The sequence below is a fragment of the Pleurodeles waltl genome, chromosome 10, assembly GCF_031143425.1.
Source record: "Pleurodeles waltl isolate 20211129_DDA chromosome 10, aPleWal1.hap1.20221129, whole genome shotgun sequence".
NCBI lineage: Eukaryota > Metazoa > Chordata > Amphibia > Caudata > Salamandridae > Pleurodeles > Pleurodeles waltl.
Window position 1 is genome coordinate 1017907018 of NC_090449.1, and position 13750 is coordinate 1017920767.

Consider the following 13750-nt stretch of genomic DNA (forward strand, 5'->3'; position numbering starts at 1 on the left):
AGCCATTATCCTCAACGCCTGGCGGCTATGGTCCCCAGGTTATTCTGGTGGTGTCTAGTTGTCCCTTATGGACATTCTCTTTGACAGGACTTGTTTGGGGACAAGGTAGATTCCGCTCTTGAGCGTTTCCAAGAGAGCAGGACCACAGCACGCTCCCTGGGCATATTTGCCCTGCCTCCCAGCTGCATCAGACCTACTGTTCCCTTCTCAACTTCAGCAGAGGTATCCCCTACCCTCAGCCAAATCAGCCCCAGCAAGGTGCACAGCAGTTTCTCAGCTGCGGCGCCCACCGCCAAATGGTCAGAGCCTGCAAGCATCTCAGTCCTCTGCTCTCCCTGCAGCTCCACGTGCCAAAGCCCTTTAGCATGCCCTCAGTGGAGCAAAGCCAGCCCATTGAACCTTGTTTGGTTGGAAGACCATCACATTAGACAGGTGGGTCCTGCAGATAGCATGGAAGGGGTACACGTTGCCCTTCACCTTGCGACTGAAGGAGGGCCATCTTGCTTTACTTATGGGAGGAAGTGCAAGCCCTTTTGCCCAAAGGGGTTATCGACACAGTGCCTATGTCAGGTGTAGAGCGTGGTTGTTATTCCTGCTACTTTCTCCCACGAGAGAAGGATGTTGGTCTTCATCCAATTTAGACCTGCCACCTCTCTATTTCAGGTTTTGGCAGCCTGCAACACCGGACACTTGATTTTTTCCTGAGGCCCGCAGGACAGCTATTCATCTAGCATGCACACTAACGCTACCTGTGGTTTGTAGTGAAGCAGGAGCATTTTCAGTTCACTGTACTTTGGTCTCACCACTCTTTCTTGGGTGACATCTAAAATGATGGCAGTAATAGCAGCACATCTTTGGAGGTTAGGGGTCGCAGTCTTCCCCTACATCGACAACTGGCTGTTGAAGGTTGGATCGCCCCAGGCAGTTGTCAACCACCTCAAGACTACTGCTAAACTCCTGTCAACTTTGTAGTTCACTATCAACATGCTGAAATCACACCTGACTTCTTTTGTGTTGCTAGCCTTTATCAGAGCCATTCTGGAAATGTTTTGGTTTTGTGCCTTTCAACTAGGAAGGGGAGTCCAGGACATTCAGGCTATGGTCCCGATCTTTCTGCCTCTGTCCTGTGTTTCAGTGAGGTCGACTCTGCTGTTACTGAGACTGATGGCTTCCTGCATCCCACTGCTCTACAGTGGGATCTGAAGTCTCATGGACCCATCATCAAGGGGACCTCTCTGACCACGTCCAGAGTTTGTAGTGCATTGTGAAAGATATGCATTGGTGGTTACTGGATCGCAATTGAGTTAGCGACAGACCCTTCTCCCTGCCTCACTCGAAGATGACAGTGGTGACTAATGCTTCACTTTTGGATTCGAGCAGCCACCTGGAAGAGGTGGAGATCAGAGACCTTTGGTTTCTGATGTAGTCCCTGCTCCATACCAACCCCCTAGAGCTGAGAGCCATTCATTTGGAGTTGAAAGCCTTTCTTCGGTCCATCAAATAGAGGATGGTACAGGCTCTTATGGACAACTCCACTGCCTTGGGGTATTGTAAAAGCAGGAGGTGTGAGGTCCTGTACCCTGTGCCAGGAGGGGCTGTGCCTCTGGAAATGGCTGGACTATCAAGGGTTGTTCCTAGTGGTGAACCACCAGGCAGGATCTTTGAACACCAGGGCAGATGAGTTCAGCCATCAATGCCTAGCAGATTACGAGTGGCAGTTACATCCATAGGTTGTCTATGGTCTCTTGTGTAAAAAGGGAGTACCTTGGCGCGATCTATTTGCCACCGCTGAGAATGCAAAATGTCAGCAGTTCTGCTTGTTGGAGTTTCCAAGGTGCCTCTCGTTAGGGGACGCATTCTGTCTTGAGTGGAACTCGAGACTCCTGTATACCTTCCCGCCAATACCACTCCTGCTGAAGTTCTAGAGAAGATCAGGAACGGCTGGGCCCAAGTAATCTTTGTGGCCTTGGATTGGGCACCGAGACTATGATACTGAGAACTCTTGGGATTGAGCATCTGTCGTCTAATCAGGCTGCTGCTCCAGGAAAACATGCTGTTGTAGCAATAAGGCAGGGTCCTTTACCCGGCCTTCTCAATGTTCATCTTCATGCATGGAGGTTGAGCAAAGACAGTTGAATACCTTTAACCTTCCCCAGGAGGTGGTTGATGTCATCTTCGCAGCCAGACGTCCTTCAACCAGAACTGTATTGGCATGTCGGGTCTTTCTTTAGCCTGTTAAGTTTGCCAGACCAGCCCTCATTATTTAAGTCATTAGTTGTGATGTGTTTTTGAGAAGTCTCAAGCTTGTGTTTTCTCCCGCTCCTTTCGTCATGCCTCAGTGGGACCTTAACATCGTCCTCACATATTTGATGTTCATTCCCTTTGAACTGCTTTACAGCTGTTCCTTGCTGCTGCTCACCTTCAAGACGGTGTTTCTCTCCGCTTTCACCTCTGCGAATGAGTGAGCTTCAAGCTGTCTGTGTTAATCCACCATCCACAACCTTCTTTCCAGACAAAGTGATTCTGTGGACACGGGGATCCTTCCTCCATTGCTTGGACTCAAAAAGTGGACCGAGCTCTTACATCGATTGTACCAGAGAACACCGGGTGGACGGTCAACTCTATGTGAGGTTTACCAGGCGAAAAAAGGCAAGACAGTGAAGAAACAAACCATTTCCCATTGAATCATGCTCTTCATTAAGCTCTGCAGCACATTGGCCAAAAAGCAACCCCCAGAATGTATATAAGAACATTCAACCAGTGTCAAAGCTGCTACTACTGTTGACACAGAGTCCTTGTACTGAACATCTGCCAGGTGGCTATGTGGGCTTAGCTACAAGAAGCACTACTGTCTGGCCAGCCAGGTTTGCAGAAAGTTGCGTTTTGCCCACTTTGTCCTACAGGATTTCTTGCTATGAGATATTTCGCAGATCCACCTCCTAATAGCTGTTTAAATGGCAATGAATCTACAGTTAGAAGTCTCTCTCAGAAGACAAACATGTTACTTACCTATGATAGTGCTGTTTCTGTTAGGGACTTTATCTAATCGCAGATTCCTTACCGATCCTCCCTGTTCTGTTAATTGGGCACTACCGTTTAATATGATCCTAAGTCTAGGAATCAGCACCCTGGGCAAAGTCTGCGTCTGTGGACATGACAGCCTGGAAAGCAACTGACAACATTGGACGGGAGTGGTGCCTAAGTATGCTCCTCACGTCATTTCTGGAGCAGAACAGCATCCGTGCGGAACTGCATGATGCCACCTACTGGCGTTCAGAGGAATCTCAAAAGTTTCTGAATACAACCGGGGCTGTCCCTTTGAAAAATGGTCTAGTATGGGGAAAATGGCTTGTCCAGTTATCCTTAGGTCCTGCTTAGGGTGGTAATGCTGCAACTGTTTTGTGCTATTGCAATATGCCATTTGATTATGAGTGCTGTGCTCAAAAGCTTTCTAATCTTCTCCGACATTTTGCTTGTGTGTCTTGTTGTACTCTGTGCGCAAAACTCAATAAAATCTGTTTATCAAAAACAAAAAAAGTTTCCGAATCCACTCCGACACCTGGGAAATATTTCAAAAGTGAGAATTCTGCAGTTACATAGATTCTTCCTACTTGAAAGAGCATTACCAATGGTAAGTAACTTATTCAGTACAGAAATTTATGCACTAGGGCAATCACACCTTTTTGTGATTTAGAGGCAACAATTATGCCTTTGTAGTTAAGCTACAAATTATGCAGCAGTCCTGACTAAATTATGCAGCAAAAAAAGGTAATTTATGCAGCACAAAAAGGCATAATCTGTGATAGTTTTACTTCATTATTTTGTTAAGGCCAAGTCTGCGAGTTCATGAGTTAGCACATGCGTCTCACTTGCGAGACTGTTGTGGACAGCAAAGGGCTTGGAGCCCGCCTGTCGTTTACCATTTCTTGGCTTGTGTGGCATTCCTTTTTTCAGTCTCGTAATACCTCACTGCAGGCCAAGCATTACTTCTGTTCCTCTCTGTGTAGCAGGGACCAAGCACTGATTGGTCCAGCTTAATTCACTGCCCGTGTGCTGCTCCTGATGTGATTGAGGTACTGTTTTGTTCTTTTTAACTTCTAGTTCCCTGCAAACGGAAGGCTTGTGACTGACAATAACCTGCCCAGCAAGATAAACAAAATTGCAAAGTTTTATTTTCTGTAGTTAACTTTCTTTTATTTTGCCAAATCGCCTTTTCCCAGTTTGCACTTATGTTTTCTGTTGTTTTGGCTCATGGGCACTGTTTGATTCAACTTAATTGGTGCCCGTCCGTTGCTCCCAACTTGATTGAGGTACTATTTTGTTCTTTTTAACTTCTAGTCCCCTTCAAACAGAAGGCTTGTGAGTGGAAAATATGTGCCCAGCAGAACAAACAAAATTGCAATTGTTTTCTTTTAGCTAACTTTTCTTTATTTGCCAAGTTCACTTTGCACTCATGTTTTTTTCTTTTGGTTTTGTTCGTGGGCGCTGTTCTAGAAAAGATGAAGATTATCTTGTTCTAAATATTGCAAAGCTACATTGTCTCTTTCTTATGTGTAATTTCTGAAATGATGCTTTAACACATAATCGTGCATTACATCCCAGTCCATCCCACTCCAATCTGCCTCACTGCAATCAACGCTAGTCAACCCCACGTCACCCCACACCAGTCCACTTCACTACAGTTCAAACCACTCACCCCAATCTAATCCACTCCAACCCACCCCACTCCCATCCCACCCCAACCTAATCTGCTTCACTCCAGTCTGCCCCACTCAATCCAAAATAATATGTGTCACCCCAAAACAATCTGCTCCGCTCCAATCCAAAACAACATGTGCCACTCCAGTCCAAAACAGTATGCTGTACTCCCTTCTACTCTACTCCACTCCAGTCTGCCCGACTCCAATCCAAAACAATGTGCTCCAATGCAATGTGCTGCACTCCAGTGCAAAACAATCTGTCTCACTCCAGTCCAAAACTGTGTGCCCCACCCAATCCGGCCCAACTCCAATCCAAAACAATCGGCCCCACTCCAATCCGCCCCACTTTAGTCCAAGACAATCTGTTCCACTCCAATCTGTCCCTCTTCAATCCAAAACAATCTGCCCCACTCCAGCCTGCCCCACTCCTGTCTGCCCCACTCCAGCCCAAAACAATCTGTCCCACTCGAGTCCACCCCACTCTGCCCCACTCAAATCTAAAACAATATACCCCACCCCAGTCCAATCCAATCAGCCCCACTCCAACCCACCCCCATTCAATCAACCTCATACAACCCAATCCACTCCAGTCCACTCCAATCCAATCCACCTCCCTTCAATTCACCCCACTCCAATCCACCCTACTGCAATTTGCCCCACTACAATCCAAAGCAATCTGCTCCACTCCAGTCTGCCTCACTCCAATCCAAAGCAATCTGCCCTATGCCAATCCAAAACAATCTGTCCCACTCAAATCTACCCCACTTCAATCCAAAACAACCTGCCCCACTCCAGTCCATTTCGGACTTCACCGCTCCAATCTGCCCAAATTTAATCCAAAACAATCTGCCCCACTCCAGTTTGCCACGCTCCAATCCAATCCACCTCACTCAATACTAATTCACCCACTCCCATCCACCACAATCCAGCCCTTGCCAGTCCACCACAATCCACCCGCACCAATCCAGTCCACGACACACCAATTGAGCCCAGCCCTACCTTCCCCACTCCATTCCACCATCACTCTCCAGTGCAATGCGACAGACTCTAGTCCATCCCACTCTACTACACCTCACTCCAAACGATCCCACACCACTCCAATCCATCCCACTCCAATCCAACCCACCCCACTGTAACTGACCCCACTCCAATCTAGTCCAAACCAGCCCACCCCTCTTCAGTCAAGTCCACCGCTACCCAATCTGCCTCACTCCAAACAATCCACCCACACCAACCCAATACATCCTACTCCAATACATTCTACTTTATTCCACACCACTCCAGTCCAATTCAGTCCACATTAATCCACCCTAACCCAGTCCAGTCCACCCCGCCCCAATCCAATCCACCCCACTCTAATCCAGTCCAGCCCACTGTACCTCACTCCAATCCACTCAGATCCAAACTTCCCCAATTGAATCCATCCCACCCCGAACCAATCCATCCCACTCAAATCCATCTACCCAATCTAAACAACCTCATTTCAAAACACCCCAACCCAGTCTTTTGTCCTCTCCAGTCCACCCCACTCTAATCCACCCCACCCTACTCCAGTCCACCCCACTCTACCCCAATCCAATCCACCCCATCCCAGTTCAGTCCACCACACTCCAATCCATTCCACCCACACCAATCCTATCCACCCTACACCAATCCTAACCACCCCACTACAATCCACCCCACCTCGATCCACCCCACCCCAATCCAGTCCAACCCACCCCAATCTACCCCACTCCTACCCCCTCTAAACCACCACAATCCAATCCAACACACCCAACCTCAGTCCAACACACACCACACTGCTCAAATCCAGTCCACCGACTGTAGTCTACCACACTCCTAATTAGTGAATGTTTGCCAACCCATTTTCATGAAAAAACTGAAAATGTAGTTATTCAATAGTATGTTGTTTGCACTTTTACTGGTGAACTGCCACACTGTTTAGGCTTTGTGTTGTACACACAAATACCTCTGCCTCCCATAACCTAACATAATTAATGGTTTTTCAGTGAATGTGTGATATTTATGGGGACTGTAAATGTAACTAATGCTGCAGTCATAAATATTGAATAGTTGACGTCAAAATGTTAAACACACTGGTATAATTGCACGCTTTTGTTGGTAATGTTCCTGCTTTCAGATCTGATTGACCAAATGTTTGTTTCTAAACAGTTTTCCACATTCCAGATTACCTCAATTTATTAATCCATATGACTGTGGATCAGATTTGTATATTCATGCCCTGTGGCACGTAAACAATCCTTCAGAAACTGAAAAATGCATAGAATACTATTCTGTTATTCATGCATGTGCACAGAACTGTAATGCACATCTCTTCATTTCTCGCTTGCATATCTTTTGTCAGAGTTGCAGGCCCTCCATGAAATGGTCCAGCAGAAAGTAGTGACGTTGCTGAGTGACCCTGAAAATATTGTTAAGCAGACCCTCATGGAGAATGGAATAACGCGCTTGTGCGTATTCTTTGGGCGTCAAAAGGCCAATGATGTCCTCCTATCTCACATGATCACATTCCTTAATGACAAGAATGACTGGCATCTCCGTGGAGCCTTCTTTGACAGCATTGTTGGTAGGTACCTGGTCTTCCATTAGTAATATGTAATGCAATGACCTTGTAGTTTCCCTTTCATTTAGTGATCCATGGCCTACTAATTACAGTGGATATGCAGTTTAGAATGTACTGTCAACTGTAGATTATTAAATGGGAAATTTATGAAAGAGTATAAAACTGTAAGTTAAAACATCTGTCAGACTAGTAACAAATATAATGGAGCTGATAACAGGAAAAGGGGAGCTTTTCATCTGATTCAGAGCCTTCCAAGCACCCATAAAGCTCGGTATGTTGAAGGGTAACATGAGCACTGGAAAAAGTTGTAGAAAAGAGGACCCAAATGCGAGTGTTACTAACCTGCCTACATCATATCTTCCCAGTGTGTATTAGTAGAACCATCAGGGATGAAGTGAGTAATAAACTCTTGAAAAACATTGAGCTTTATTTAGAGTTAGGAGGTATGAGACATTCACCAAAAGGTGTTAAATGTCCTTTTCTCCGTAGCTTGTGCATTGATATCCATGGCATTCTTAATATGGTGGCCAGGCCATCCACAACTTTAAGCCTTCTACATTTTATATTGTTTCTACATCCTTAACATAAAACTTAGGAAAACGGATCAGGATATCAACTAGAGTCGCATTGGTGGCTTAGTTAAATTAAGTCACATAGAACAATCAAAGGAACTGTTTGTTCTCACAAGATTTAGCAGAATATTTATGTTGCCTTTTGTGTCAATTCTAACCAGATGCTTTAGATAGTCTCCTTTGCAAGAAAATAATTCCAGGCTAAGGAGCGTGATTACTATCTAATGTTTTGTTTCTCAGGTGTTTAGTGGTGGACAAATGGCAGGGACTGTATTTTAACTCAGGCTGTACCTCTAAGTGCTCTCTCTTTTAAATACATTAAGCTTACAGACTTTTCTCCAACTCGTCAATGAGCCACAGACTGGATCGTCACTGAAATTAAATGTTTAGCAAGGTTTTGGTGTCATCTTTGATAACAATTCAGAGATGTAGCTACATATATCATAGGAAGCGACCACTAATTTCTTGGTAAGCTTGTACCTGAATGCAGTAGCCAAACACTATAAATAAAACACCAGATTTGTTGTTATGTACTGTGTGTTGGATAACCAGACCATCAGATCACCAGACTGAAAATAATATTCATAGAGTACATTTCTTTTTCAAGCAGAGATATCTGAAACATTATTGCTACTCCTAGTTAGTGAATTGTCCCCTTTGTAGCATAAACATCATTCTTTTATAGTACAGGTGTGTGGTCATCTAGATATTCTACAGTAATACTTCTCTGGTTTATCCCTTTATCATCTTGCAGGTGTTGCAGCTTATGTTGGCTGGCAGAGCTCTTCGATTTTGAAGCCACTGCTTCAGCAAGGCCTAAGCGATGTTGAAGAATTTGTTATTTTTAAAGCTCTAAATGCCCTTACCTGCATGTGTCAGCTTGGGCTTTTACAGAAACCACACATCTATGAATTTTCTTGTGATATTGGTAAGTTTGTAAGCCAGGAGTTATGTATTACATGCTTTCGTATCAAGCAGTGGAAAAATATCCAGTGACTTCCATCAATAAATCCCCAGACGTGTGCCCTGTGCACACTATGTCACTGGAACAAAGCTGTACCCAGCAGTTGAGCCCATAACAAGGGTGAAGCCCATAACCAGGGTGAAGCCAGTCCTGGCTTGTGTTCCTGTGCCAGGAGGACCTGGATTGGCAGTTCGAGCTGGATTGTACCCAATTGCAGCAGGGTCAAGACTATTTTGCATGTAGCTGGGTTCAAATTGAGGTGATGGTGTGCAAAATAATGATGGATTGGGATGTAGTCGGAGTTATTATCAGTGGCATTAATTCAAGGATTCCAGCCATCATTTATTGTATACTTCATTGTGTTGCCCTAAGTGCACGGGGATTCGCAAAGGTGGGTCCCACACCCAAGAATTCCATTCATCATATTTTTGTATACTTACGTCTATTTGTCAGGCAGCTACTTGGCCTTCTTGAGCTTCTTCAGGCAGCATTATTGCCTTGATAAGCATGACTTGCAATAATCAGCACACTCCCAATTTGGTTGGGATGCCTTTCCAAGCTACTAGGTATAAAGCAATCATATCCTGAATGCTCCATTTGTAATGGTTCTTTATGAAGGGTTCATACAAGTCAAGGATGTTTTGTTACTAGCCTTCCTTCTTTTGGATATGATAACTCATGCAAATTACTTTTTGCTCTCTCTCCACCTGGCTGAAGGATTGTGTTTTGGTTTATACTAGTTATATTGGCTCCGCTGGTTGCATCTTTAGCCTCTGTGTGGCACCGGTAAACAGGTTGGATCGGAGGTTACTGATGCAAGTGGCACCATTTATAGGGGATTCATTGCCACTTCTGGTCTTCCTACAGTGTTGTTGAGTGCATACTTGCTCTGCTGAAGGGATATTGCTACAATCTTGCAGAGCTCCAGTCTGTGCCTGGAATAAGGTTTATGCAAGGAATCTGCAGAGCTGTCACATCAGTCAGATAGAATATTACTAAAAGTAACTTAATCTTTTTTGTTTCCAGTATTTCCAAACTAATTATAAACTATGTTCACTGTTAAATATTTCAAACATTTTCAGAATTTTTGTATTAAACTTTGTTGTAATTCTAAAATATTATTCCTTCTGCCAAATTGTCTTGTGTTTGTCTGCTCAGCACCGTTCCTATGCCATCCAAACCTGTGGATCCGATATGGTGCTGTTGGATTTATTGCCGCTGTGGCACAAAATTTGAACATTGCCGATGTGTACTGCAAGCTTATGCAGTATCTGCTTCCTTTCATCATGCAGCCGATCATCCAGGTAATCTCATCAAGCTGATAATAAGTTGCACTGCAGATTTAAAAAGCGTGATAAAATATGCCTGTTGTGTGCTTCACAACCACAAGTGCAGCTGTATAACAATTGTGCTTTTTGCTAATTAGCATGACATGGACTGCTAGCCCCATAGTGCAGTCATGATCTTAATGATTCTGAACATGGTTCCATTTTAACTCTTGCGATGTTCTTGGATGAATATGAGAAGCACCACAAAGCCTGTTGAAGTTGTATGAAAGAACGTTTTTTTCTGCCTAAATCATTAAATGCAAAAGCTTGAAGAGTTGCAGAATTCTACCAGGATCCACCAATCTTTTAAAGGCAGGTTTTTTTTTTAAACTACTGAGTTAATTTAAAGTTAAGCATACAGACATTGTTCTTCTTTCTATTTGCATGATGCCTTTTCAAAAGAAAAAAGGAAGAAATCCTACAATGCAATATTCTAGTCTATTCTTCTTGAATTTCCATTATTTTGCATTTTCACTTGCATGTTCATTTAACACACGCCTTAATTCATATTGGATGCAATATATCTGAGTGTGAATTCTGTCCATATATCATACTAGCTTGTACAATATACAACAGGGAGGGTTGCAAGTGCAATGCAGAGAGGAAATAGGAGTCAACTGACTGCTTTTTGTGCTTTGTTGAGATCTTTCATTGAGGGACTGTAGGAAAATGGCTCCCTGTTGCAGTTATTCCCCACTTTTTGCCTTATATTGATGCTGACTTGACTACGAAGTGTGCTGGGACCCTGCTAACCAGGCCCAGCACCAGTGTTCTCACTAAAAATGTACCATTGTTTTCACAGTTGGCACACCCCTGGCACACAAATAAGTCCCATCTATAAGGTACCACTGGTACCAAGGACCCTGTGACCAGGGAAGGTCCCTAAGGGCTGCAGCATGTGTTGTGCCACCCTAAGGGACCTCTCACCTAACCCACTGCCATTGCGGATTGTGTGTGTTAGTGGGGAGAAAAAGTCAAAGTCTACATGGCATCCCCCTTAGGATGCCATGCACCCAAAACACTGCCTGTGGCATAGGTAAGTCACCCCTCTAGCAGGCCTTACAGCCCTAGGGCAGGTTGCACTATACCACAGGTGAGGGCATAGCTGCATGAGCAATATGCCCCTACAGTGTCTAAGTCCATTCTTAGACATTGTAAGTGCAGTGTTGCCATATTAGGTATATGGTCTGGAAGTTTGTCAAAAACTAACTCCACAGTTCCGTAATGGCTACACTGAATACTAGGAAGTTTGGTATCACACTTCTCAGAATAATAAACCCACACTGATGTCAGTGCTGGATTTATTAAAGTATGCACACAGAGGGCATCTTAGAGATGCCCCCTGTATTTTACCCAATCCTTCAGTGCAGGACTGACTGGTCTGTGCCAGCCTGCTGCTGAGACGAGTTTCTGACCCCATGGGGTGAAAGCCTTTGTGCTCTCTCAGGCCAGAAACAAAGCCTGCACTGGATGGAGGTGCTTCACACCTCCCCCCTGCAGGAACTGTAACACCTACCAGTGAGCCTCAAAGGCTCAGGTTTCGTGTTACAGTGCCTCAGGGCACTCCAGCTAGTGGAGATGCCGGCCCCCTGGACACAGCCCCCACGTTTGGTGGCAAGTCCAGAGCAGATAATGAGAAAAACAAGGTGGAGTAACACTCCAGTCAGGACAGCCCCTAAGGTGTCCTGAGCTGAGGTGACCCCTGCCTTAAGGAATCCTCAATCTTGATTTTGGAGGATTCCCCCAATAGGAATAGGGATATGCCCCCCTCCACTCAGGGAGGAGGCACAAGAAGGGTGTATCCACCCTCAAGGACAGTAGCCATTGGCTACTGCCCCGCAGACCTAAACACACCCCTAAATTTAGTATTTAGGGGCAACCCTGAACCCAGGAAATCAGATTCCTGCAACCTACAACAGAAAGAAGGACTGCTGACCTGAAAGCCCCGCAGGGACGACGGAGACGACAACTGACTTGGCCCTAGCCCTACCGGCCTGTCTCCATACCCAAAGAACCTACACAGCAACGCATCCAGCAGGACCAGCGGCGTCTGAGGACTCAGATGACTGCCCTGCACCCAAAGGACCAAGAACCTCAGAGAACAGCGGTACTGTTCAGAAAAAGCAACAAAGCAGCAACTTTAAAGAGACTCTCACTTCCCGCCAGAAGTGTGAGTCTTCACACTCTGCACCCGACACCCCTGGCTAGAGTTTGGAGAAATCAACACTGCAGAGAAGACTCCCCTACGACTCCAATGACGTGGGCACCCTGAGTTGACCTCCCTGCACCCCTCCAGCGATGCCTGCATAGAGGATCCAGAGCCTCCCCCTTACTGCGAATGCCTGGTAACAAAGGAACCCGATGCCTGGACCAAGCACTGCACCTGCAGCCCGCAGGCCGGAGAGGAACCGCCTACCAGTGCAGGAGTGACCAGCAGGCGGCCCTCATCCTAGCCCAGTTGGAGGCTTGCCCGAGAAGGCCCCCTGTGCCCTGTCTGCATTGCCTGAGTGACCCCAGGGTCCCTCTTTTGCTTTCAATAGCAAACCCAATGCCAACTTTGCACACTGCGCCCAGCCGCCCCAGTGCCGCTGAGGGTGTGTTTTGTGTGCTTGTGTGTGTGTCCCCCCCACCCCCCAGTGCTCTACAAAACCCCTCTGGTCTGCTCCCCGAGTTCGAAGGTACTTACCTGTTAGCAGACTAGGACCTGAGCACCCCTGTTCTTCATAGGCGCCTATGTGTTTTGGGCCCTCCTTTGACCTCTGCACCTGACTGGCCCTGTGTTGTGGTGCTGTGGCATTGTGGTTGCCTTGAACCCCTAACAGTGGGCTGCGTATGCCCAGGAGACTGACTGTGTAAGTGCTTTACTTACCTGACAAACTACCAAAAACTTACCTCCCCGGGAACTGCTGATTTTTGCAGTGTCCACTTTTAAAATAGCTTATTGCAATTTTTTCCAAAACTGTGTGTGCTACTGTTTTAAATCAAAGTTCTATACTTACCTGTGTGGACTACCTTGCATTTGATGTACTTACCTCAAATTTGAATCTTGTGGTTCTTAAAATATATTAAGAAAATATATTTTTCTATATAAAAACCTATTGACCTGGAGTTAAGTCTTGGAGTGTGTGTGTACAATAAATGCTTAACATTCCCTTCTGATAAGCCTACTGCTCGACCACACTACCACAAAATAGAGCATTGGCATTATCTAATTTTGCCACTATCAACCTCTAAGGGGAACCCTTGGACTCTGTGCACACTATCTCTCACTTTGAGATAGTATATACAGAGCCAACTTCCTACAGGGACATAAGGCAAGGGATTTGCTTTGCACACCTTATCTCTTCTAAACTGGCTGATGCTTTCTTGGGGCACTTCTGAGAATGAACTGTCTCCTCATCCCAAAGTGTTATACTTGCCAATGTTTCCAGAAGCAGAAGTCCACTCGCTGTTCTGCTTGCCCAACTAGCCTTCATTTCAGTGCCTTCTGTCTTGAGAATCTATCAAGGGTATATCTGCTTCACAGACAGATCTGAAATATATTAGAACATGTTATACTTTAGCACCCCAATTTGTGAGATTCTAAGTGATGTTAGGGGACA

General features: G+C 45.4%; 1 protein-coding gene across 2 annotated transcripts in view; it reads left to right on the top strand.

Annotated features, from left to right (window-relative positions):
- The window catches only part of PIK3R4 (phosphoinositide-3-kinase regulatory subunit 4), a 148236-nt gene that overhangs the window by 23087 nt on the left and 111399 nt on the right, over positions 1 to 13750 (top strand). For both annotated transcript variants that reach the window (XM_069211927.1, XM_069211928.1), the window contains 3 exons: positions 7066 to 7287; positions 8611 to 8784; positions 9979 to 10124. In XM_069211927.1, coding sequence (XP_069068028.1) covers positions 7066 to 7287; positions 8611 to 8784; positions 9979 to 10124 — 542 coding nt within the window. The remainder of the gene's footprint in view (positions 1 to 7065; positions 7288 to 8610; positions 8785 to 9978; positions 10125 to 13750) is intronic.